Genomic DNA, 27,661 nt, shown 5'->3' with positions numbered 1-27,661 from the left:
AGGTAATATGCCTCCTACCCATTATTCCTTTATGATGCCAATGATTGGTCTAAAAAAATAAAGGGGGTTTGGCTCAAAATATAAACGCTCTCATGGGTTAGGTCAATATGTATTTTAAGTATATACCTTTGTTCCCAATATACCTTACAACATCTTCATGTGCAAGTGTTCTTGAGAAGATTTTAGACAATAGATCATTCCACGAATCTGCCATTCCCTTGAGCCGTAATTCTTTGAGTTCCCTTGTTTCCCTGATTAGAAAGGTGATTGGTCTGGATGAAATCCTAGAATTAATTATTCTTTTGTTGATTATGTTCAACTATTATGTTAAGTCATTACTTGTCGGCTAAGCAAGTAACTAAAAGTGCATTTTATTTTATTTTTTCAATTTTCTTTGGGTCCTAGCTAGAGCATTTTCCATCTTGGTCTAAATTTGCATCAAGATTAACGTTGAGCAGTTGTGACTATTGTCTTTCATTCTTTATAGGTGAATGGCTATTTGCAGATCAAGCAGACATGTCATGTTTAGGAATTAACATGGCACTAACAATCCATTTATATTGAGAAAAATCATGGTAGTCAATGATTGGCAATGGACCCATGAAGCCAGAGTCAATTTTGTATTGAACACCCTGACATTATTAATGGGAATATGCTAAATTCACTCACTCAATTACGTGTAAATGGGTCATAAAATGGGGACATTGATGACGAAAATGGTATACATTCCTTTGATTTATATCACTTCTCATAAATAAGTGAAGTGACAGAATTAGAATACAAGTGTACAGAAAATGAAATGAGATCAACTATAATTAGATAATGATACAAATGTGAGATCATGTGTCTGTAATTGAAACTTTAGCATTATTCAATAATAAATAAAAAGGATTGACCCCAACTAAGATTTCCTTATCATTTGCTTTATCCCTAATGTATTAGTAACAAAACAGTACGAAATTATGTTTTTACAAACCAGCAGGCCAGTGGCCAGCAACAGTCTTCCTAGCGAAACACCTGTATTTATTTGTATCTTTCTTAGTCACGTGTAATAAAAGAATTAATGTTCCTCTTACAACATAATATAAAATCCTAAAACATGTTATTTTAGAGTTTGAAAAAAAAAATATTTTATTAAAATACATAATATAAAAAGAAAGTAAATTTACTAAAATACTTGTATTTTTTTAATACTATAAATTATCATTAAATTTATTTGGTGTCAAAATTTTGAAAGATTACTCATTCGAAGGAGCAATAATAAGGTTAACAGACTCAAGAATAATGCTAAAGCTTGGACTGAAGACCCTGTGGAGCTTAAATCATTAGTATGTAATTTCTATAAAACTTTGTTTACAAAAAAGAATTTTAATCGTAGATGGTTATCCTCTGTCAATTGTTGGGCTGGTATTTCTCATGATGAGTGCTTGGAGTTGAAGAGGATTCCTAGTTTGCATGAGATTTCTAAACTGTTACTTGGCATGAGTGCGTATAAAGTACCTGGAGTAGATGATTTTCCAGCAGTCTTTTTTCAAAGATAATGATTTAGAGTGAAATATCAGGTGTGTGATACAGTCAAAAGTATGTGGAGCAACCCAGAGCTTATTTTTAATATTAACTCTACCCTATTAGTTCTCATTCCAAAAACTAATAGCGCAGAGTATATTGCCCAGTTCAGCCCTATTTCACTTTGTTCAGTAGAGTATAAGGTCCAATCTAAAGTTATTGTGCAATGAATGAAGCTTATAATGGAGAAAATTATTTCTCCCTTCCAAGTTAGTTTCGTTCCCAATAAGAAAATTCAAGATAACATAATCATTGTGCAGGAATTAATCCATTCCATGCATAAGATTCGAGGCAGGAGACCTTTCATGGCTATAGAAATTGATCTTATGAAGGCATATGATAAGCTCAGTTGGAATTTTCTGAAACATACTTTGGAGGAAATTGCTTTTCCTAATCATTTGATTAATTTGATTATGAGTTGTGTGCAATCCCCTAAGATTAATATTCTGTGGAATGGTAGCAAATCAGAGGAATTTATTCCCTCAAGAGGGATAAGATAAGGGGATCCTTTATCTCCTTATTTATTTGTTATTGCAATGAAAAAAATTATCACATATTATTAGCACTGCTGTTAGGGGTCATCTTTGGAGCCTATCCGCGCAGGTAGAGGAGGTCCTCAGATTTCTCACTTGGCTTTTGCAGACGATCTTATGATTTTTCTCTAAGAACACTAATGAAGAGTTGGTTATGAGCATAACCAATCGTAGTGGCTTCAGGCATGTGAAGAATATGGGAAGATATATGGGGTCCATGATGCAACAGGGAAGAGTTATTAGAGATCTTTATGAGAATATTGTTGAGAAAGTTAGAGGTAAGCTAAGCGCTTAGCATCAACAATGTCTTTCACAGGCTGGGTGTGTTACTCTTACACAATCAGTTATGGCAGCTATTTCTTTTTTTCATATGCAGGGCTGTAAAATTCCTAGGAGTATCTGCTTAGAGTTAGAGAAAATGCAACGTGCTTTTATTTGGGGGATAAGGAGAATCGTCATAGGCATCACAATATCAGTTGGGAGGTCATTCTTTAGCCAAAAGCGTGTGGTGGTTTAGGGTTGAAAAGTTTATAGTTGATGAATGATGCTTTCATTGCTAAAAAGGCTTGGGAGTACCATTCTTCTCCTAATCATCTCTGGGCTCAGGTGTTACATGCAAAATACGAGGTTGATAGGTGTCGTGGTGATCCTTTCATATCTAGGAATGCTGATTCAAATTTGTGGAAAAAATTATTTAGGGTGTGGAAGAAAATGGAGGTTCAGATATATTGGGAACTGGGTAATGGTGAGAAGATTAATTTTTTGAGAGATAAATGGTTCTTTCATGGAAAATCCTTATTAGAGGATCTCAATAACAATGATCAGGTCATGGATATGAACAAGACCGTTGCTGATTGGATAACTGTTTCAGGTGATTGGGATTATGAAGAACTGAATTGTTGGCTTCCTGATTATGTAATTGAGAAGTTTAGGAACACTTTAGCCCCTTCCGGCGTTGATGATCCTGAAGTTTTGACATGAGACTTATTGGGGCATCATGTTGTTTACGTAAAGAATATTTATAATTGTATCAGTAGACTGACAGGTTTGAGGGTCGAAGATTGTAATGTTTGGAAGAATATTTAGGCATGGAAAGGGCCACAAAAAATTAAGTTTTTTATGTGGAAGGTGGATCATGATAGACTTCTTACGATGAAATGTATAGCTCAATGAAATGGTGGTAATGACTCTTGTCTAATATGTAATTCGCAGTCTGAATCTATTCTTCATGTGTTAAGGGACTGTCATCATGCAAAATCTTTGTGATACAGTTTACTTCCTAAGGAGTTGTGGGAAATTTTCTTTGATCAGAATTTTGAAATGTGACTTCATAATTTCATTGTTGATGGGAGGGTAATGAGTCTCTAATTTATTATGTATTAAGCGTTATTATGAGCACGAAATTGATTTAAAAATAATTAAAAGTTATGAGAATTATAATTAAAGTGTTATTTTATTCTCAGAAATATTCTAATACAAATTCTTATATTTTGCAGTAATTTTCATCTCTATAAAAAGATATATTGGAGAGCTCAAGTGGATTTGTTTTTCTAAATCATATAATTGATTGAAGATCTTAATGAAGATTCTCTTGAATATTTTTAAGGAAATTGTTTCCTTTAAATATAAAAGAGAAGATTTTAAAGATTTGATTTAAGATATGATTGAAGATTATAGTAAAGATTCCATTGATGATATTATGGAAAATAAAAAGATATGGTTTCTTCTATAAAAAGAGGGCTGGCACATTCAAGAGGAGGAGCTTTTGGAATCAAAGAGAGAGCGTTTTGAAGAATCAAGAGGAGGAATCATGTTGCGGAGCATTGGTGCACTGAAGAGTCAAGACAACATCACATCAATGGAGTCTTGGGAAATTATTTTCTTTCCAATTGTTTTGAATTTAATATGCTAGGCTAAGTTTTTATGTAGTTAGGGGAAGATGAAACCCAATTGGATCTTTGCTCTATGAATTAAATTGTCTCTGAATTCTTCTATTTCTATATTTGAATGAATTTATCTGCTTTTAATGTTTTCTATGAATTTGCTCCTTATAGATTGATTTAGGAGAATTGTATGACAATAGGAATGTTGGTGCATGAACCTTGATTTGATAAATTCATCATAATCCTTGTGATCTAGGAATAGACATAGGGCAATTGTGCAATCTTTGAATTCTTGATTTTAATGCATGTTTTCTTGATGAACAACCGGGGAACCATGATTCTTTCAAGATCACATAGAATTAGGGTAACAAGGATTTGAGCCTTAATTAACTTAGAAAGAATTGATTGGCATTATATTAAGAGCGGATTCTTGACTATTTAATTCATAGCATAAAGAGAAAATTGAAAGTCGAAACCTTAACTACGCTCTTTCTTGATTTTCAAAACTTTTATCTTTTTTCTTTCTTGCTTTTAATTCTAATATTAAATGTTATTGCTTGTTTTTAATTTCAATTCTTTTCATCTCAAATTCGATTGTCCAACTAAACGGCAATTAGTGAAATAATGCTTGAAAAATAATCCTCGTGGGAACGATCTCGTACTCCGGTACACTTTATTACTTAACGATCGGTGCACTTGCCAAGTCGCAACAAAGGGGAACTTTAGTGCATGATTTTTGGTTATCTACTTTTTTTAGTACTTGTTGGAAGTTATGGCAGTGGAGGAATGGAACTATCCATGATGCTTTGGTTTCGTAATTTTTGTTAAAGAAGTGCATGAATCTTTGCAAGCCTCGGCTAATATACAATCAGAAAAAAGATCTATGATTATTGATATTGCTTGGCAGTTTCCAATTGAGGGTTTCGTTAAGGTTAACACTGACGGAGCTTCTCGTGGCAATCCAGGACAAGCTTCTTATGGTGGGGTGGTTAGGGATGCTCAAGGGAACTAGATTACTAGTTTTACTTTAAGGTTAGGTGTTTGTAGTTTTTTCAAGGTTGAACTCTAGGGTGTCTTCCGGGGACAAGAACTAGCTTGGAATTCTGGGTTTAGGAAAGTGGTTTTGGAATGACTCTTCTAGTGTGGTCATTGTGCTCACCTCTTTAGGTGCAGTAGCTCGTGGGCGTCATTTGATTGCTCGTATACGAGCTTTGATACAGAGAAATTGGATTGTCAAATTTCATCACACTTTCAGAGAAGGGAATGTCTGTGCCGATTGGATGACGAATTTCATCTTAGATAACAATGAGAATTTAGATTATTTCATTAGCAGAGAACCTCCTCCTGGAATTCAACTGTTGTTGTTGGCTGACCTTGCTGCTGTGGGCAAACCTCGTACGTTAGTTGTTCAATAGTTATTCATTTTTGATTTGTTTGTTTTCTTTTCTTTGGTGGGCTTAGGCCCTCTGTTTTACCAAGAAAAAAGGAGTAAAATGGACAAGTTAGTTAATTACTAACGGTGTTAAAGTGGACTTGGATGCAAAAAACCATGGAGGTAATTGATAAGAAAAAAACATATGAATGTAAGTGATAAAAGAAAAAGTCACAAGGGAATTTATAAACTTTTTCCTTAAAAAAATTACTTATCCATTAATAAGTAGAGATATATTATTTTCAGGTTTGAGTCTCTCTATCCTATGAGAAATTATGATTCTAAAGACATTATTTTTAGGGTTTTACGACTATCCAGTCGCAAAAGAGAAAAAAATTCTCCTATTGACTCATCAATTTTCACATTCTGACCTTTTTTTTTACATATAAGCCCAACATATTTTTTTGCCTGTCAGTAGAGACATTAACTCTCCTATTGTAGGAGACTCATTTAACCTTATTTTTATGGCGGGATTGTATAATAGGTAGCTGCATAAACTACCAAAGGTTTCTAAGTGATCTCTACTAGAGAAATTATATCGACAGGTTGGAAGTGATCTCTACTAAAGAAATGTGACAGATTAATCATTACAATTCAAAAGGAGAATGACTTATCCATCCTCCGTTTTTTTTTTGTCTCCTATGATTTGTTTTCATGTCCTTTTGAGTGTGGAGTTAATCCCCACTTGGATATTTAACCATGTAAGGGGGTGTTTGTTACCAGATTTTTTTTAAGATTTTCGGAAAATGATAATCGTATTTATCTATATTTGGTATAAGATTTTTAAATTTTTTTCGAGAATCTAATTTTTTTGAGATTTTATTTTGTGTGTAAATTTTTTTGAAAATATCATCCAGGAATACCATCCAGCGGATGGTATTATAAGATTTCTATGACAAAGAAAAATTTAATACAGCTAAACATAACATGAATAAAATTAACCCAATATTTTTGAGAATATTTTGGCCTACCTAACAACTTTTTGATAATATTTCCAAGAAAACTTATATCAAACTTACCCGGTGTTTTTAATAGGATTTGATTCCCAGAACTGCAAGTAAAGTTCACCCACGTGATATCAAGATGCAAATTGAACCCCATCCCGTTTAGCCCACGCACACTAACCAGTTAGAGTACATTCATTTATTGTAAATTAAAAACACACTACTAAGAAATAAAAGCACAAAATTTATCATAATAAAATCGTACTATTTTATAGGTTAGTGAACTCAATTTTCTTTTTTAACAACTCAATCTTGCACATCATTTTCCACTTCATTTTATATGATATTCTCATATTGGGCATCCTAAATGGATTGACACGATCCAGTACAAGATCCATTATATATCATTTATAAAATAATAAAAATAATGGAAGTGAGGAGAGGTCATTTGGAAGTTATAAGCACAAAAGAGGAGATAGGCATTGAGGATATACAAAGCCCTGATTAGTGGTCAGGCATATTTTAGCTATTCTTTCCAAGAAACTCATGAGAGAAAACTAGGAAAAAATATTTTAGTAAATAATAATTCAAATCCTCTGTTTTTGATATGTAAATTATCAAAAGGAGTATTTGAAAAAGAGAAATGCTACCCACACCGCCACACACTCAAATATATACAAAGACGAGTTTGTGGTTTACATAATACATAATAGTAGCTGAGTAGCGTATGGACACATGTTTTTCTAGTTTCGGAACTGCCAAGTAGTTTATTAATGTTACCACCGCTTCAACTCTGTTGATAAGTTGGTTCAGCATCTCCTCATCCTCTAGTTGCCATGGTAGCTGGCGACGTAAACTGAAAGGATCTTTTACATAACCCGCCATAATTCATCTCCATAAAGAATTATTCATCTCAACATCCAATGTATATCATGTCAAGTTGGTTCAATGTAAATCATGTCTAAATATATCTAAGGATTCCAATATCGTGGCAGTGTACCTAAAATTAAAGGTAACCCCAAGGGTAGCTCAGTTGACAACTGAGCTTCCAAGGATTTGTTTGGGTCAAAGGTTCAAATTCTGTCTCAAGCAAATTCTTGAAAAATTGTTGCGGGCTAGAGGACACGCCTCTCTCCTCGAGGGGGGATTAGTCTCATCCTTCCTCCGGTAGCAAGCTCAATGCACCCGTTGTTCCAATGAAAGGGTAGCCTTCGAACCGTACAAGGTGACCGGAGAAGGTTGAATGGAGATACCCTCCAGGTTATACCAAAATAAAATAAAAAAATTAAAGGTTATCAAGACTCACCGCTTAGATTAGTTAATAACATTTTTCTTTAATAAGAAGTGATCAAAGTCCTGAATGTCATTGTTAGTTAGTCGCACAAAATTCTAAATAAAGATTGCAAACAATGACTAAGTCAAAATGGTGCATAAACTCTTGAATTCTGTAAGTAACCAGCAAATGTGCCTATACAATTCGACAAACAAAAATTTGATCTATCCCAAGGTGTTTAGCAGAATTCTATTCATACTTAAAATGTGGATCTACATGCGTGTATCTCCTCATAAGCTCAACCATTGATGTGGTGAAATTAGCTAACATCCGGCATTCTTCATCAGACTTAGCCTCAGAAACAATTCCATGGATGACCAGCTTCTTAAGATTGGGAGTTCGCTTAAGCAGCCCCTCAACCCAGTGGGAAAATAGATCATTGATCACAGTCCAGCCAAGCTGCAAAACAATAACATTCTGCAGATAAGAAGAGCCTTGGAGACCAAAGTGAAGCACCCCGTCCCCATCTCTAACATCATAACTCAAAGATAAATGGCTCAAGTGTGGGAAGCATGTAGCAATTGTTTCTAAATCTACAATCTCATCCTCGTCATCAAACATCACATCCCAAAGCCGAAGCCTCTTTAAATTTGATGATCTTGAAATCATCTGGTAGAATTTGGGCCATATAATTGTGAAGTTGCTGATATCTACAATCTCAAGATTCTCAACCGTCTCACCAATATCAAGATGTATAACACTAACATCGTCAATCTTAAAATGCTTCAAGGTCCCCTTGCCAATCAGTTCAAAAACCTCAAGTGCACAATCTTTCAAATGCAAACACTCAATACCATCAGCCTCTAATATAAACTTGTCCAAACTGATTGCTTCTACATATACACTCTTTAGTGTTGAACTATTCAGTTCAACCGTCACCTGTGCATCAGACATTGTAATCTCTGGATTGATGAGTTCCAAAGTTTCAATCTTCGGACATGCAGATAACAAAAGATTGAGATCCAATGCTGATATACTGACATAACTCAAGGAAAGGGATTTCAAACAAGGGAACCTCTGATAATTGGGTTCAACCCCTGCAATGGAATTATGAGCCAATTCCAGTATTTCCAGCTTCTGCCTACCACATATATCAAGAATGTTGACATTAGGCATAGTCCTTACATTATAAAACAATTTCCTCAAAGTTTCCCTTGTATACATGAGCCAAGCAATAACAGTGGAAGCTGAGAATTCCTCAACGTCTTCCATCAAAATTGACAGTGCTTGCAATGCTGAAGTTTGGAAAATCGTTTGTGTTATCAAGATTTCGAGCCTACTAGTTGTCAAATCACGGTAAATATGCCAATCATTGGAACTAAATGACAGTGTGTGAAGATGCTTGCGGCATGCTTCACGCCATTTCCTAGAGATTGCAGAAGCTACCAATACATCCCGGGCAGCTTTTAGTTGAGACAGTATGTTCCCAATCACTTCAACAGGAAGATTCTCCATAATGTGTCAAAAATTATATATCCAAGAACCCCAAATGTTGCTATCTCAAAAAAACAAAAAAAAAACAAAAAAAAAAAAATCAACTTTGTTGCATTAACAAGATAATCCTTCCAAGAGTGAGTTGGAAAATTCAAAACCACATCAGAAGCTTTTCACCTAGAAATCAGAAAACAAGCAATAAATAAAAAACCACTTCCGGTTAAACCCGAACTTCTTACATTTTAGTTATGAAAAAACAGTTTTACGTTCATCCCTTTTAGAAAACAAGCAATAAAATAAATAGGAAAATTTCAATTAAGAAATTCAAATGATCAACATTCATACTGAGAAACATGAATAACCGTAAGAAATCATTCGAACAATGGCAAAACTTATCAAGCACCTAAAACTGATGATTCATGAGAAAACAAAAAAAAAAAAAAGGTATGGAAATTAGAATTAAAATTGATTTTAACCCGATTCCGGAAATTGGAAAAAAAAAATTATGCGCAAATGAATTCTAAAAAATTCTAGAAAGAAATGATAGGAGAAATGTGAATTAAGATTCAGAAACATTGTGATACCTGAATAGTAGAAAGAGAATGAAGGATCTCCGTGCGTAAATCGTAGAAAAAGGAGGTAGCAATTGGTAGCAAAAGCGGAAGAAGAAAAAACGGAGTTATGGATCTTCGGCGCCGTATCAACTACGGAGTTTTTTTTAGTATTTTTATTTTTATTTTGTTAATTCTTGACATATCAATTGTTTTATAAATCATAATAAAATGGTTAGGTAACGTTCATTTTCATGTTGAATAGGCATTTATAAATTTGCAATATAACATCCTTTTATTTGAAAAATAAAATAAGGGAATTATGCAACATAAGAGTTTTATCTCCTATATCAATCATCAAAGATTCAAAATATACTTAACATAATTCACCAATTACAATCACAAGTCAATATTACACAACCTAATTAAAGTATCAAGAGACCAAAGTACAAAACTCATATTCTAATGGGGTCACTACGCTGACCTGGTCCTGCCTCTTTTGAGAAGGTCCCCGACAAAGGAAAATTTAAAAGAAGTAAGAATGAGTTTTTGTTTTCCATCAACGACTATAAGGATTTCATTTGAATGGGTAAAATTCTATAAGATTCACGGCAGCGAGGTGAAGATTGAAGACATATAGGTCGCTGGGAGAGAAGAGAATGATTAGATTTAGGTTTCCAAGTAATTTTATTTTATTTTTTTTAATAAAACGATATTGTTTCAAGAAATTTTTTTTAAAAATAAAAACATGCAATGACCCCTTTGATCCCTCTGACCCGGGACCAGGAGCCACAGAAACCCGACTGGGTTTTGAGGGTCAGAAGGGTCGATATGCATATAGAGTCCAACTTGTGACCCCAACCCTCAGAGGGGAGGGTTTAGGGTTGACTCGAGTCAACCCGGAGGCAGGGTAGAGTTTTAAAACACTACTATAGACCCATCGAAAATCGTGACATTCTTTTTTTTTTTTTTTTCTATAAATAGTGAGCCCATCACATGTGTGTTTACAACACATGAGATCATCTCTCATGTAACATGAGATTAAATGAACCCATAAAATAAACATGAAAATGTTAGTTTGTAGAAAAAAGTTTTTCCTAGAACTTTAAAGAATCTGGCACGGGAAATAATTCTCGAGTAAATATTTTATATTATTAAAATTTTATATGATCTGGTTATACAAAAATTTTATATATATATATATATATATATATATATATATATATATATATATATATATTTTTTTTTTAATTAATAATAATTAAATCTCACTTATTTAAAACATGTGAAGAGAGAAATAAACACAAATTTTCTTAACACGAGAGAGAATTCATTTGTTATGATATGAAGGGTGCGCGTGACTGTCAATACTAATTCATCTTATTTTAAGACGGGTTGGCCGGACAAAATCTATCTAAAAATTTAATATATTAAAAAACTATATATATTCAAAACTAATGTTTTATTTTTAATCTTCAACATCCAAATATTTATCAAATTTAAAACTAGCGTCAAGAAATAAGACAATGACAAAAAAAAAAAAAATAAGTCAATAATTTCATTTAATACAACTACACACGCCATGATTTTAAAATTAATTAATAATTCTAGTATAATTATATAACAAAATAATAACATCAAGTATGTGAATATATACAAATTAATCAACACATCATTAAAGTCCAAAAACAGGAACAAGTTTCATATTTATTTTTTTTGTATTAATGCCTTTTTCTGCCAAATCAAAAGTGAATACAAAATAACTTTCCCTATAGCATTATGGTCTTGAAAGAAAATTTTAGGAAGAGTTACTACTAATATTACTTAACTAATCATGGTTGAAAAGGGAAGAGAAAAATTTTAAAAGCAAATGAATAATTGACAAAATGTAACAAATTTTTTCATTATTTCCTTTCGCAAGTCAATTTAAAAATAAATAAATCAATGGCATTAAAGATTCTTCATCATGTAAACGTAGTAAATAAAAAGTTGTGAGCCAACCCAGCACGATGTTTTGGTAATGATTTTGGTTCAATCATATTTCTTAGTTGCTTTTTGAATTATTGAATTTTTTATTTTTTTTACATTGAACGTTCATATAATAGCATTTGAAATTTGAATAGATTTAAGTTCGAGAATAAAAAAAAGAGTGTAGTTGGAGATTGTAAAGAATTAAACAGAAATAGAATGGTAATTAAACTACAGAAATAGAGATTATTAAGATTAAAAAAAAAATTAGACAACATTTTATCATTCAACTCAAAATAATACATGAAAAAAGAAATGAATATACACAACATAAAGTCGCGCGCCCCGTGGAGCACACAACGGATTACATGGTCTTGAAAACAAAATAGAGTAAATATATAAAAAATAATAATTTTATAATTAAAGTTCAAATTGAAATCTTCATCACACCTTTCGATTTCTACACATAATTATTTTTAATATATAAGTCTCACAAACTTTTTGTCTCTAGATCATGAGATTTCAATTATCATGAAAATTATAAAACTCTGGAAAAAAAAAACACATCCTAAAACTCTTAAACCATGTTGTCCAATTACGCGCTAACATGCCTTGATTCCATTATATTTATTTTTACACATGAGTACATAAAAATAAATAGGAAGCAATGAAATTTAATTGCACACTAAGTTTCGTGAATACAAGTAAAAAAGCCTAATAATAAAGATCAAAACAGAGCAAGCATGAAACTTGACTTACTATAACTTCTTCCACACTGTCCCACCAATCTCTCACAGCAGGTACTGCACCTTCAGTTGTCATCCCTTGAAATATTTGTTAGTTACATACATTTTCACTAAAAATATATTACAAAATTAATCAGCACATCAACATGCCAAACCAATTAATCAACAACCAAATTGCAAATAAGTAAGGAAGTAAAGTGAAAACGGTAAGAAATTACTAAGAAAATATGGGTTTGTTTTTTCTAAGGTTACTTTGTTCATCGAAACAACATCGTTTTGGGACGAAAATCATAGTGTTTTTGTAATTTTAAAATGACGTTGTTTCGATGAACATTAGAGAAAGTTATCTAAAATAAAATTAGATACTTTTTTTCTCAAAAAATATATACACACATTCATCTTAAAAAGCATTATCATATACACAACTGAACAGTCGAGTAGCTATAAAAAAATTAGCATTGAGAAATTAAAACTATGCAATTAAAGTATGAACATCTTAATTTAAAAATAAAAATAAAAATAAAAAGCAATGAGATATTTGGATAGCCCGCGTGGCCATCACAGCCCCAACCAATGCGAAATACAGAGAGGGGCTCTGGCCGCAGGCAGTCGTCATCGCAGGGTTCCGACGGCAAAATGCCACACCTTTAAACCCGAGCGCCTCCGCCTCCATCTCTTAACCGCCGTCACCGTCGCGGCCGCGAGTTAAAGGGAAGAAGAGACGCTCGAAAAGGCGGCGACCTTGCCGTGGCTTCTCTCTGCTCAGATAAGATCAAGTAGTGTTTAGGTCCTGGTTAGGGTTTGTGCTCTTTTTATATACCAACGCTCTTTCTCTTATTCCCAAAATACCCTTACGTAAAATTAATAAGAATGAACCACTAATACTTTTAAAATTGAGAAATATTACTCTCCTTTTACATGAGGTAACTTATCTCATTTTCTCTCACTTCGATTTTCGCACCCCACTTTTTTTTTTTTCTTGTAATGGTGGGACCCACCCATTTTCTCTCTACCACATAAGATAACTATCTTATGTGAAAGGAGATTAATAAAACCCTTTAAAATTTAACGTGTCTGCTGTGAAATTTCTATACAATTTAATTGTATCTTTAAGTGTAACTAACATACATTTTATTTAAATATAAGTTCTATTTATAACAAAATCATTCTCTCTCTCTCCTTTTTTTTTTTTATGGAAAACATTTACAAATGATACTGCATTTTTTTTTTGATATTTTTCTTACAGTTTTTTTTTTTTGGTACTTATTCATTATATTGCAAACGGAAGATAATGACGTGATTAAATAATCTTGATCACAACAATAACAAAGTGTGATCGATTAAATTTATGAATGAGTTATCATTTTTAAAAAGTTACTGCTAAACACATGGATTAATTAACGAAAAATTGTTCCAAAAAAAAAAATTAAAAATTCAAATTAAATTTTAAAATTTTATTTACTTTAACGCATTTTATCAATTTTATGATGAAAACGATGGAAAAAATATTTATCATTTTAGAAAATATAAATTTATATTATTTTAAATAAAATGAATATGTTTTAATATACATTTGATATCATTTTATATCATCCTTCCTCCACAAAATTATAAGGAGAGGAAAAGAGAGAATATTGTGAAAGTAAGAGAATATATAAAATAACAAATATGCACCAAAATACAATCATTTTGCATGACATAAAAATTTTCCTTTAGACAATCATTTTTTCCTAATTGTTATTAAATTTTATTCAACCAAATTATCAACTACTTAAAAACTATCAATAACTACTTGTAACTTGTAAGTTTAAAAAATTATGAAAGATTTTACTTTTGGAACGAAAATAACAACTAAGTCGTGAATGACTTGTTATTTTCTCCATCCAACAAACAAGAATGTAATGCATGCAAATAAAAATTAGAAAAAATAAAAATAAAAAATTCCGGGCCGATTGCACAAGGAAAGTAACAGGTAACTAGCAAACTGGATTTCTTATGCCTCTCTAATGATCTCAAGAACCAGTTTCATGGCAGATGAAATTACAAAGCACCAGTTTCATGGCAGATGAAATTACAAAGCAGAGATGAAGAGCAGTGTTTACACAAGAAAAACAAAACTCTCAGCACACAGCATGAATGAAAGCCATTATATCATACATGTATGTAATTTATATATTAGATAGTGGAGGAAGTTCTTGACTTCGGAATCTCATCATCCTTCGATGGTGGAGGTAAGGTAGGAGATGAAGTTGCTGCGTGGTAAGATGAGGAAACAAGTTGTGCTACAGCAGGAACAACCCCACCTGCAGTTGTGTCAACAAAACTCTCATCAACTCAGCAACAAGGTAAATCCACATAACTATGAGACGAACATCATCTTATTTTCCCTATAATGAAGCCTTGGGTGACTTGAATTGTCATATGGTAACATGATAAATAGAAAGCTTATTCTTCTATATAAGCAGCCATAAAAACTCTACAGTGCCAATCAAGAATATTCAATAGCACTAATAGAAAGGCTGGCACTTCAAAGATATAGAAAACATAATCAGACACACTTGGCCAAAAAAGATTTTTTCACTTTTGAACACAACAAATTCTTATCATCTTGTGCGTTTTTCTGTGAAACTTTTTCTACAATGTTAAGCATAGCTCAACCGTAAACCAAAAATAAAAAGAACATACAAAACATACAAGCAAAGTAAAACAACATAATCAGACACTCACCAGCCAGTCCTGCACAGGCTGAAGAGAATACTATCACGGGTGGTGCCTGAATTTGCAGAGAATTTATGTCAGTATGATGGTAACAAGTTTTAACTGAATTAAGAAGACATATAGTATGGTCTTGGGACTGGGAGTATTTCAGATGTAAAATTTATGAGTAAAAGCTCTCTATGCTGCAACACCTATGAAACTCCATTCCAAAAGAACCGCAAAATATACAACGACTGCAACCTAAATGGCACAAATTACACAATTAAACCAATAAGAAATGGGTTCAGCAAAATGATACTTTTAGCAATAGCTGAATTCACAGGTAATAGAAAAGCATGGAGATTGGACTGGGAAAACAAGCAATAATGTATGCCTTAAAACAAGACTGATCCAAAATGGAAACGACAATGATGATCCAAGACGTGCAGGCATCATGTTTAGCAGTTTTGGAAAATGTAACTAAAATCTCCTCAATGAAAAAGTTCAAAGCGAGTGGGTAAAAACAACTTTTAGAAACACTGCTTCAAGAATGTAACAAAAGCCTAACCCTCCCTCAACCCCTTTCCAAAAATCACCATTTGCACTATTGTCAAACGAAAATGTAAAATCTATCTCATCCAAGATTAAGTCATCAAAGAACTATGCATGTAGTCATCATGCAGGTATGAACTAATACTCACAATAAGTTCTTCTCTTTTAAGCTCTATTTATGATTCTCTTGCAGATTATAGAATGATATAAGTCAGTTTACTTCTATTTAAAGTGGCAAAATGACTCTACATCAGAGCAGGAAGCAAAGGTGTATAGGACAGAGGGGTTGTTCCTTTAACACCATAGGAAAGGTTACATGGTACCTGTTAACTGTCTCGTGATATCATAGATATGCAAGAATGGTTTCAATACCTTACAAGAACTATTATAGGAGCCGGCGAAATGATTTTCTTTTGTACACTTACGAATTTACATTAAGTTGCCAAATCATTTTGCCATTGCTTTGGAGGAAAACAAGAAAGAAGTATAGACTCTTAGTTAAGAATATCTCCATGAATTCTTATTAAAAGAAATTATTTGTCCAACATCATAAATTGGTAATGTTTTTAAGAACATAATGTGATGCTCTTAAGTCAAACAAGAGAAAATTATGAGTTGTTTAGGATGCTTAATCTAAGAGTTCAGGAGTCAAAGATTTACTTTTCCAAAGCATTAAATATGAGGAAAAACCATGAATGAACACTGCAAAAATGAAAGAATGAAAACTAAAACAATAGAAATAAAAGACACTAATTAACTTACACCAATGAAAAAATGCAACCACATGGTTCCTTTTACCAATCTCCGGACAACCGGCATAACTGCATCAAAGAACAAAGAATTGCTTCTGAATAGACTATAGAAATTCCATATGTGAAAACATATAGGCTTCATGAACTTGAGGTTAAGTGCCAAAGATGGATTGGAATATTAAGTGTAATAATGTAATAATGTAAGAAAATAAGCAAACCTACAAGTTTACAGAGTGCATGTTTAAAATTAATATATAGTTTTTTTACATTAAAAATTAAAGCTTTCAGTTTAAAAGATAAAATATTTCTGCAAATTAAAATTTACAAAACAACCAAACTTATACATTCTCATTCAACATGTTCACAACCCCCGTATATATTGTTGAAGACAATGGGTGATATATAAAATCACTGAAAGATTTGAACCCGTGTATGGAACCAGATATACTAATTAATTGTAAAAACAAAGTGCAATAAAAAGAAAAAGAACAGACTCACAGGAAGTATGTACGAATCATAAATAAGTATGCAGAAAATGGAAGCATCTGAGCCTAACCGAAGTTGTCTCCTTAAGACAATCTGTTCCCTCACAATGATACCGAAGGTTTGATGAACAATTGTCTCCCAGGATAGAACGGATGTACGTCTCCAGAGGGTGACTACACTGACAATCTGGAGCCCCAACGAATACAACTGAATGCCAGAGAGAACTACATTTTTCCTAAGCCTAAGGCAATATGCACTATGTGTATGGATTCATTTGGATAACTTACAAAAAATTCGGCAGAATAAGGATAGAAAAAATTCGGATAATTTTCTGAAAGGTTCAATGTCTATATATAGACATTAAATGGACAAGATGAACCGCTGCCAACGAATTGTCATGACTGACGGTTCAAAAATTTGGCGGGGAGTAACGTTTCAGTTTGAAAAAGTTGGATGGAAGCAACGGATATTTTGGACAAAAATAATTTAATAAAAATTTATTTAAATCTCACACACACGGGTGACTGACCGACAGAGCCGGACGGCCGGCGGCAGCAGCGCGTGTGTGGTGGACCAAGATCCACCTAAGTCCTCTCTCCTCTACAAAATATGTAGTGCCCCAAGGGCCAATCTAGGAGTGTGAGGTGGGAGCTTATAAACTTTTCCAACTCTTACTAGTTGTCCAATATGGGATTTCTTAGTTTATAACCCACACACATTCTTTCATCTTCCCTTTTTCCTTTTCTTCTAAACCACTTCTTATTCATAACCCATGGAATTTTAGACACAAATTCTAACATATATACCCCAACTCAATGACAAACGCAATGCATCTTAGTAGTAATGCAAACAGATAAGGATGGGCAAAGCATTATACATGCAAGGTGTTCCTATTTGCAAATAACAGGATACAACTGATCATTATGAATCACCCCTTTAGAGTTTCATAGCAAGCAAAAAATTATGCACGCAAAAATGAAAAAATTCAATTAAAAAAGAAATCAACATTAAGGAACAATAATACAAACCATAGTTGAATCCATAAAATGCACTTGTTATGCCACCAACGGCAGAACCAATCTGCACAGTATTCAGAACCCCACGAAGAAAGATGTAAAATTTTGCACACCCATATATATATATAAACAAAATAAATTTATGGAAGATTACAAGACTGGATCCTGTATTGAACCTTTTTTTTTTTTTTGGAAATAAAACATCGAAATGGGAAAAATTATTTCAATAATAAAATGAAGAGGGTGGAAAGAATTTACCATAGAAAAGTTATCCCTGATGAGAGGTGAAACGGTCCAATGACTGGTTTCCTGGAGAAAATGGTGAATGTTAAAAAACAAAAGCAGAAGAAGTTTGAAAAGAAAGAAAGAAAGAAAGAAAGGGAGAGAAGTAAAAGTTAAGAAAATACCATGTCCTTGGAAAGGGGTCCTGCACAGTGATGGCATTGAATGTTTTTCCGACTACTGCTATCGTTACTGAGTTTCGACCCTTCCATCTCTCCGTGCTGAAAACCACAGCTAGTCTAGAACCACTTGCTCTAGATTCTAGTGTATTCTAGGTCCTCGAATTGAAGATTTCTCATTCTAGAAAGGGATCAAATGAATGTTAAAACTTATTTTTTTAATATTATCTAATTAATAAATCTTCATCGTGTATAAAAATCAACGGTTAATATCTAAAATAATATAAAGTTATATTTTTGATTTAAAAATAAAGTTATATTCTTTAAAAGAATAAATTTTTTTCTCCAAATGAGTACTATAATTATGCACAAGCTAAATGTTAGTAAATCCTACCCCATTATTTACTCGGCCAAGATATTGAGTCACTAATTCAACTGCATTTCGGTAAATATATACAAATCTATAATCTATATTAAAAATTTTATAAATATACTCAAATATTTGTAAAAAATAATAATATCAATTTGAAATATTTTAATATAAAAAAATATATATCACATATTATTATCCCACCAAGAATCAAACAAATATATAATACTTGTGATATTGGTGCTCATGTTATCTAAACGATATCTCTAATTTTAAATTAAACCAAAATTCTTTGCATAATGCTTAACTAATATAATAATGTTATAGATACTTATCTATGTAAGTTAATAAGTAACAAATCACTTAAATATTTCAAAAGAAAACAAATCATTTGTGAATTAAAAAAAATGATATCATTTATTTCTTTTAATTTTTTTTTTTATGAATCGGGTCGGACTGGATCACCTATTTTCACCAAAATCTACGGAGTTACACCGATTCACATCAATTCCAATATTTTGTTGATCCGCCATTTCACCTGAATTGGTTATATAATCATTTTACCAATTTTCGAGTCAACTCGGCCACACCGTCTGTGTTTATAGATACTGCACCAGTACATGTACCCCCCAATTTATTTAAGTTGGACTGGGTTTGTCTATGTTTTGAGTGGATTGTCAAAAATGTTTAGTCTTCACATATTTCTGAAAAATAATTACATTAATAAATTATGGAAAAAATATTTATCCTTTAAAAGAATAGTTATTTTAGTTAAAATTATTATTTTTATTTAAATTTAAATTAAAAAAATCACTCAATTTCTCCTCCGTGATTTTCATTGTGTATTCCATTCTCTCACTCAAAAGAACATAAATTTATGAGGATAAATACCAAATTCATAAATTATATTAAGGCAGGTTGTGTAAAAATAAAAAATCTTACCTCAAATATCTAAAAAATCAAAATTGTTAAATATAAATAAGATCAACGATTAAAATTAAGAAACTAACTGACATATTATATTATGAATTTATGAGTATATTAATTTTAATAGCAGACACATGGACCATTTCAATATTCCATTTGAGATATGCAAAATATTTTGTAAACCATCTTAAATATCTTCATATTTAGTTACCCATGAATTGGTCTAGGACTGCCACTGGTTGGCACTAAAAAATTATCATTTCATGTAGAATCACATTCTACCCTTATTAAGACACAACAATTAGTGTCTATTAAATTAGTTATCAAATCAGATTTAACATATTCATATATTATTATGACAGATAGTAACGTTCAATAGATAAGAATAGAATTCGATGATCAAACTAAATATAATTTGCTTATAAAGCTGATCAACAGAATTTAATAGTTAGATATTCCCATCAGAAAATAAAGTGTGAAGGGAAAAAAGTGAAAAAGGCACTAGCATCATATAAGTGGGGACAACTAAACCCCAATCAGTTAGGGGAACTATACAAATGTCAACCAGTATGAGCCAGGTAACTTCCCAGGTGGAATAAGAGTTGAAGGGAACCCCAAATCTTATTAAAAAAATAAACAACATCTAAACATAGCAATTCCAATAATCGATGTAGCTATACTATTTAGGACTTGATAGTGATGATGAATGCTGAAAAGCATTTGATTACAATAAGTAAAATGATAGCTGAGGAACGGAGAGGCTTTCGGTTCGATCCTTACGTATTATTTTTGGGAAAGGTTTAAATATCTTCATCCCTAACTCGTTTCGTATTTCGGATTAGTCTCGTAGCCATCTAAAAAAATTGAAACTTACAAAAATATGAGAGAGCCAACTCACCTTAATTAATAATTAGCATTGGGAAACTTTAAAAAAAAAAAAAAGATTGGTGAGGAAGTGAGAATCCATTTTTTGTGGCTTTAAGAGAAGAATACCTAAATTCTTTACTTGAGAATATGATGTATGAGCTTTAATATCTGAGTTAAGATTCGCGTATTCTCATTCCAAAGAATCTTTTAAACTTTCCTTTTCCCTACTTTATTTTTCTTTATCCTTTTCCCCGTGAGGAATAGCATTCTGTGGTCATTTCTCGCTTTTCACTTCAACCAATGTCATCATGTGTGCTCAACCAAATCAAAACTCAATAAATGGTTTTGCTCATGATTGACCACTAAGTCTACAAGTTGATTCTCATTGTAATGTGCTTCTCATTTCAAAGTTTCTTCTTGCACTCACAAATGAATCCATCTTATGTTAATGCAACATGTAATTGTAAAAATATAAAAATGAAAGAACAAAAATTTATGTCCCGTGTGGCAGGTGGGACATCCACCATATTGGAGGGTAAAGCCAATTGGATACTCCTAGAAAGAGAGAAGTAATCCTTTGTTCTTCACAAACACACAACCTTTTAAAGATGCGAAAGACTTAAAAGTAATAAGGGCAGTTTCGCAGCATCAAGTAAAGATGACTACCAATATGGGAAGGACATTTCTTTAGAAGAATGAGCATGATATAATAAAACTAACCAAAAAAAAATTAAAAACTTATTCTACATTTGGTTTTTGTTTTTAAGGCTTTATAACTTTCTGTGATTGTCTAAAAAACAGAATCAAAGCAGGGTTTGAGCTTAAAAAAAATGACTTAAAAGTTATAGCAACAAGTTTTTCCATGTATGGTTAATTCTGATTACATAAAAAACACTCGGTCGTCATTGTCACCACCTGACAGAACCTCTAATTGCATATGCAACAATGATATAAAATTAAACAGGCAATGCAAAACTAGGACTTGCCAATTGGTAGATAGAAGCTATACGAAAAGATGAACATAAAGGTTAGTCCTCTTTATTCTATTCCATTAATATCCTCGTTTTTGTTCTTATGTTCTTTTTAATGTCACTTGGGGGGGAAATATTAAAGACCTCCTATATTTTAGCGATGGAATACATTCTATACAGTGAAAAAAGCTAGACCTCTTAAGTTACTTAAAGGGATTTGGATCCTCTCATGTTTAAAAGATGTCGTGTAATCATGTTGTTTGATCACAATCACTTATTTAAAAATCATATACATTTTTCTCTCTTATCTCATCATTAATTAGTAGTTGTGATTAAATAACATGACCACATGACCATTTTTAAACATGAGAGGATCCAAATCCTACATTAAGAGTTATAAACGTGTCTTTGTTTATTTAATTGATTTTTTCTGATGAATTTCAAAATATTGAAGGACTTCTAGTAGTGCCCAAGATAACAACTTCCAAATCAATGCTCTTGACGAGTGGTTATATGAAGTCCATCTAAGGAGCAAATTCGATATCAAAGGGAAAAGCACCAGATCAATCCTCTTGCTCAAATTATTCCAATCCACATGCAAGAAAACTAGTTACTAGTTAGGAACTCAGCTTTAACTTTGTCCAAAGTCTCTCACAGATTCTCCTGGCTACATTAAATATTCTCAAAAATATATACCAAATGATGGTAGCTCAGTTGGCGTCAGGACCTGAGCAAGTGGGGGTGAGAGCATGTGTTCGATCATTCCCAGTACCGTTTTTGGGAGGGGTTTAAAGTCTTAATCCTAGGACCCGCCCCGAATCAGACTAGTCACGAAACGATAAGCCGATTGAAATATCTAAAAATAAAAAATCTCAAAAATCAGAATCAAGAACAAGAACAAGAACAAGAACAAGGAGAAGTGATGTGAAGATACTATTCAAGGAATCCTTGATCTATTTAGTTTTATGGTTTGTATAAGTTGTGTTGTTGTAAATAGTGTCATAGAAGTCCCACATTGTGTATATGTGTTTATATTTCTTATTTGGTTTAATATATAAATGAAATCTCCTTCGTGTAGTTGACACAAGGATTACAATGAATACCTCTTGTATTTTGACAGTTAACATGGTATCTAGAGCCTAACAAGAGGAATCCGAATTCGCGTTTTTCCGGTGGACCATTGTCCGCTGAGTAATTTTTTTTCTTTTTTCTGAAAACAGTCATATCTGTCAGTTTTCGGCTTCCATATATTGTCTAAGGACCTATCTGATCACTGTCACTGTCAGGAACCACCGTTGACCACCGTCCGCCTGACCGCCGTCTCCGACGACTTTTCTGGCGAACCACCCACCGTTATGATCGCCACGAAGATGCGGTCCTCTCTGTCCAAGACCCACCTGCAGATTCTCATCCACGCGCTTTCACGCACGTGAGACAGCAGCTGCAGCCCGTCTTCTTGCAGCGGCGCGTGACGCTAAGGCTTGCCGTCGGACCACCACGGTTCACCTCGTCTTCTCCTTGCGCACTTGGATCTGTCCTCACTTTGTGGTTTTGACTTCGTTACGGATTACCACAACGTTTGTTCCCTTGTTGTTTACTATTCACGCGTGTCTCTTTGCTTCCATTACTGTTCATCTTTGTTTCAGGTGACCTATAGCTGATTCGTCACCCCGCGATGCATCCAAGGGTTCTCAATAGAATGACGCACCTGTTTTTACTAATTATGTTAATGTTCCGCTGCACGTCGACAAGTTGAATGGCTCCAATTATGATTCTTGGGCTGCTGACTCCGACTTTGGCTTGATGGACAGGATTATGCTGACCATCTCATTACTAAGGCTGAGTCCATCCCGGTAGATGAACGCCCTCGATGGAAAAAGGTTGATGCTCAGTTATGTAGCATCATCAAGTCTACCATCCACCCGTCATTGAAGCAGATCTTCCTTGCTCACGTCACTTGTGAGTTTGTTTGGCGTCAGGCCAAGTCACTTTATACCAATGACACTCAGCGACTCTACGGTGTTTGTCAAAATTTGATAACTGTTATTGCTGCTCAACACTTTGATGTCTCTATGTCTGCTTATTTGGGAAAAGTTCAGGGTCTCCTTCATGATTTCAATGAACTTTTGCCGCCTGCTACAGACCCTGCTAAGGAACTTGAGCAACACAGCAAATTCTTCATGCTCATGGCTCTTTATGGCTTGCCCCCGGAGTACTCTGTCAACCAGGATCAGATCTTAGGCTCTACTACTGTTCCATCCCTGGACTCTGTTTGGTCTACGTTGCTTCGAATTCCACCTAAGTCTGCTATGGAGCCTGCAGTATCTGCTCCCTCTTCAATTGATCCTTCTGCACTTGTTTCCAAGGGTTATGCACCTGGACGAAAACCCTCTAAGGAACGCTTTCTCTGCACTCATTGCAACAAGTCGGGCCATACTATTGATCGTTGTTGGGATCTTCACGGTCGTCCTCCTCGCTCCGATAATTTTACTCAGAGTGTTGCTCCTGCCTCGGACTCTGCTTTGATTGCTGGACCACAACCACCTCCGTCTATTCTAACTGACTTCTTGCACTGGTATGAAGAGAAATGTCATGTTGGTACCACTGCCTCTGGTGCACACACTGGTAATTCCTTTGCTGGTTTTTCTCACTTGCCCTCTCTTGGTCCATGGATTCTCGATTCTGGTGCATTTGTCCATATTTCTGGTAATAAGTCTTTATTCACCTCTCTCTATATGTCTGGTCCCCTACCCAATATCACTATGGCTAATGGGTCACAAGTTCAGTCCCAAGGGATTGACACTGTTCTCCTTTTTCCTTCTATCCTCATTAATAATGTGCTTTATGTTCCTAATTCTCCTTTCAACCTTATTTCCATTAGTCGCGTGACTCAATCCCTTGACTGTATTATTTCCTTCACTAAAGAGTCTGTCATTTTGCAGGATCGGAGCTCGAAGAGGACACTTGGCGTCGGATCTGAGTCCAACGACTTTTATCAGCTTTCAACTTTTGTCCCAGTGTGCTCTGTTGTGGATTCTCCGCTTACTATCCACGCTCAGTTGGGTCATATGAGTCTTGCTAAGCTCCAGAAGATGGTCTTAAGTTTCTCAAATTTATCTAGTTTGTCTTGTAAGTCATGTTAGTTAGGGAAGCACACTCGTAGTTTGTTTCCCGATTGTGTCAGTCGTCGGTCTTCGTCTCCTTTTGCTTTAGTTCATTCAGATATTTGGGGTCCTAGTCGTACCGTTTTCACTATGGGGTACATATATTTTGTAACTTTTATTGATGATTATTCTCGATGTACTTGGTTATTTTTAATGAAAAATCGGTCTGAATTGTTTTCCATCTTTAACAAGTTCTTTAATGAAATCCTTACTTAATTTGGTGTTTCGATTTGCATTTTTCGAAGTGATAATGCTCGTGAATATTTGTCTCATCAACTTCAAACCTTCTTTGCATCTCACGGCATCCTTCACCAGACATCATGTTCACACACCCCTCAACAAAATGGGGTTGCTGAACGCAAGAACCGTCACCTCATTGAAACTACTCAGACACTTTTGTTGCATGGTCATATCCCCTTCCAGTATTGGGGCGATGCTGCCCTCACAGCTTGTTATCTCATTAATCGCATGCCTTCCTCCGTACTTAATAACTAGGTACCACATTCTGTGTTGTTTCCCCATCAACCTTTGTACCCACTCACTCCTCACGTCTTTGGTTCTACTTGTTTTGCCCATAATCTCAGTCCTGGTCTTGACAAGTTATCTGCTAAGTCACATAAATGTATTTTCCTGGGTTACCCTCGCTCACAAAAGGGTTATCGTTGTCACTCCCCCAGTCTTCGTCGTTACTTTGACTCGGCGGATGTTACTTTCTTTGAGTTTATCCCATTCTTTGACTCCTCCTCCTTTCCAGTGACTCTGTTGCTACTCAGCTACCTTTACCCCCTGTTTCAGTTCAATATATCTCTTCACCACCTTCTTCTTTAGATGTCCCTGCCCCTGTTCCCCCCCTCGGTCAAAGTTGGTCTTGATGGTCAGGTGAACCGTCTCCATGTCTGATTGGTGGCTAAAGGTTACACTCAGGTATTTGGTCTCGACTATGGAGACACGTTTTCTCCCGTGGCGAAAATGAATTCTGTTCGCCTCTTTATTACTATGGCAGTCATTCGTCACTGGCCTATGTATCAGCTGGACATAAAGAATGCTTTCCTCCATGGTGATCTGCGGGAAGAGGTTTATACGGAGAAACCTCCTGGGCTTGTTGCTCAGGGGGAGTCTAACCTAGTTTTTCGTCTCCGTAAATCCTTGTTTGGTCTCAAGCAGTCTCCCCGGGCTTGGTTTGGAAGGTTTAGCACTGTTGTACAGCAGTTTGGCATGACTCGGAGTGAAGCTGATCACTCAGTCTTTTATAGACACTCTGATTCAGGTTCTATTTATTTGGTGGTATATGTTGATGATATTGTCATTACAGGTAATGATAATCATGGTATAACCCAGATAAAACAACATCTCTGCCATCATTTTCAAACAAAGGACCTTGGAAGACTCCGATATTTCTTAGGGATAGAAATGGTCCAATCCAAAGATGGCATTGTATTGTCACAGAGAAAATATGCTATGGATATTCTTGAGGAGACAACTCTGTTGAATGCTAAGCCCGTTGATACTCCTATGGATCCAAATGTCAAGCTTTTGCCAAATCAGGGGGAGCTATTTTCAGATCCATAAAGGTATAGAAGATTGGTTGGGAAACTGAACTATCTCACAGTTACTCGACCAGACATTTCCTTTGCAGTCAGTGTAGTAAGTCAGTTCTTGAATTCTCCTTGTGAAGATCACTGGAATGTAGTAATACGTATCCTCAAGTACATCAAGACTGCTCCTGGCAAAGGTCTTCTCTATGAAAACAAAGGTCATACCAGAGTTGTGGGATACTGAGATGCTGATTGGGCAGGTTCTCCCATTGATAGAAAATCCACCTCTGGTATTGTGTATTCGTTGGAGATAACTTGATTTCCTGGAGAAGTAAGAAACAAAGTTTAGTTGCTAGATCAAGTGCTGAAGCAGAATATCGCTCCATGGCCACAGCTACCTATGAACTCATCTGGTTAAAACAACTACTGGAGGAACTCAAGTTTGGAGACACTGGCCCAACATCTCTCATTTGTGATAATCAAGCTGCTTTGCATATTGCTTCAAATCCAGTGTTTCATGAAAGGACTAAGCACATTGAGATAGATTGGGATTTCCTTAGAGAAAAGGTTCTCTCAGGAGATATAGTCACTCGTTTTGTCAACTCAAATGATCAATTAGCTTATGTATTCACTAAGTCTTTGAGAGGACCTAGGATAGATCAGATATGTAACAAGCTTGGTGCATACGATCTATATGCTCCAGCTTGAGGGGGAGTGTTGTTGTAAATAGTATCATAGAAGTCCCACATTGTGTATATGTCTTTATATTTCTTATTTGGTTTAATATATAAATGAAATCTCCTTTGTGTAGTTGACACAAGGATTATAATGAATACCTCTAGTATTTTGACAGTTAACAAGTTGTCTATAAAATGTTTATGTTACTGATCTCTTTAGCACCATGAATGGATATCAACACATCATATGCGGTTTGTAAATAGCTTTCTACTTTTATCTATGTCTAATGGCAAGTTGATGTTTATGAGTTACATATACTCTAATTTATTCTGCATTAGCTGTTAATCATTTAAATGTCATTCGTAGAATTTTAATCATCCTGTACTACACCACTTACTATAACAGTACAATGTATTAACTTAACATCTCTCCAATTGAATAATGCAGATTTGCATGCAGTTGACACATGCATTACCTGTGGAAGAATGGCTTTAATTAAAACTGAATCAGATTTTAATACATTTCTTAATTGCTTTCACAGTGGTTTAGCATGGTATATGCCATTTAGTGAAAGTTCTCCATGGATAAGAACAAGTGTACAAAAAATTAAAAGGCTGGTTACATAAGAAATGACAATTTAATAATTCATACACAAGAATCCAATACATTAACCATGGTACAAGTCAAGGGTAAGGGAAGTGGTCCTATGCTGTAGTACTGTATTTAACGGAATGCAAGTATAAAAGCAAGTACAACTCTGGCTTTCCCTTTTTATTAGGTCCTTCCTCCTTATGATTCCAGAGGATGTGGCCTGCGTTTAAGTGTCAAAGAAAGAATGAAAAGTTAAAGAGTCCA

General features: G+C 34.2%; 2 protein-coding genes across 3 annotated transcripts; both read right to left on the bottom strand.

The window, feature by feature from the left end:
- Positions 1–7,812: 7,812 nt before the first annotated feature.
- On the bottom strand, positions 7,813–13,155 carry LOC133318278 (F-box/LRR-repeat protein At1g67190-like). Of its 2 annotated transcripts, none has more exons than XM_061520275.1 (2): positions 12,404–13,155; positions 7,813–9,190 (listed from the first exon to the last, which is right to left on the bottom strand). In XM_061520275.1, the coding sequence occupies exon 2, from the start codon at positions 9,144–9,146 to the stop codon at positions 7,881–7,883; it is 1,266 nt and encodes a 421-aa protein (XP_061376259.1). In that variant the 5' UTR covers positions 9,147–9,190; positions 12,404–13,155; the 3' UTR covers positions 7,813–7,880. The 2 variants fall into 2 exon arrangements, with proteins under 2 accessions (XP_061376259.1, XP_061376258.1); XM_061520274.1 differs by having other exon boundaries at positions 7,813–9,186.
- A 1,410-nt stretch (positions 13,156–14,565) lies between these two features.
- On the bottom strand, positions 14,566–18,387 carry LOC133318314 (uncharacterized). The gene is made up of 6 exons (XM_061520306.1): positions 18,301–18,387; positions 18,152–18,202; positions 17,906–17,957; positions 16,402–16,460; positions 15,118–15,163; positions 14,566–14,693 (listed from the first exon to the last, which is right to left on the bottom strand). Exons 1-6 carry the CDS (start codon positions 18,385–18,387, stop codon positions 14,566–14,568), a joined length of 423 nt encoding a protein of 140 aa, XP_061376290.1.
- Positions 18,388–27,661: the final 9,274 nt, after the last annotated feature.

Source organism: Gastrolobium bilobum, unplaced genomic scaffold (genome assembly GCF_033153095.1).
Source record: "Gastrolobium bilobum isolate Gb01-03AN ecotype WA unplaced genomic scaffold, APGP_CSIRO_Gbil_v1 utg11607, whole genome shotgun sequence".
Taxonomy (NCBI): domain Eukaryota; kingdom Viridiplantae; phylum Streptophyta; class Magnoliopsida; order Fabales; family Fabaceae; genus Gastrolobium; species Gastrolobium bilobum.
This window is presented reverse-complemented; position numbering and strand designations above follow the sequence as displayed.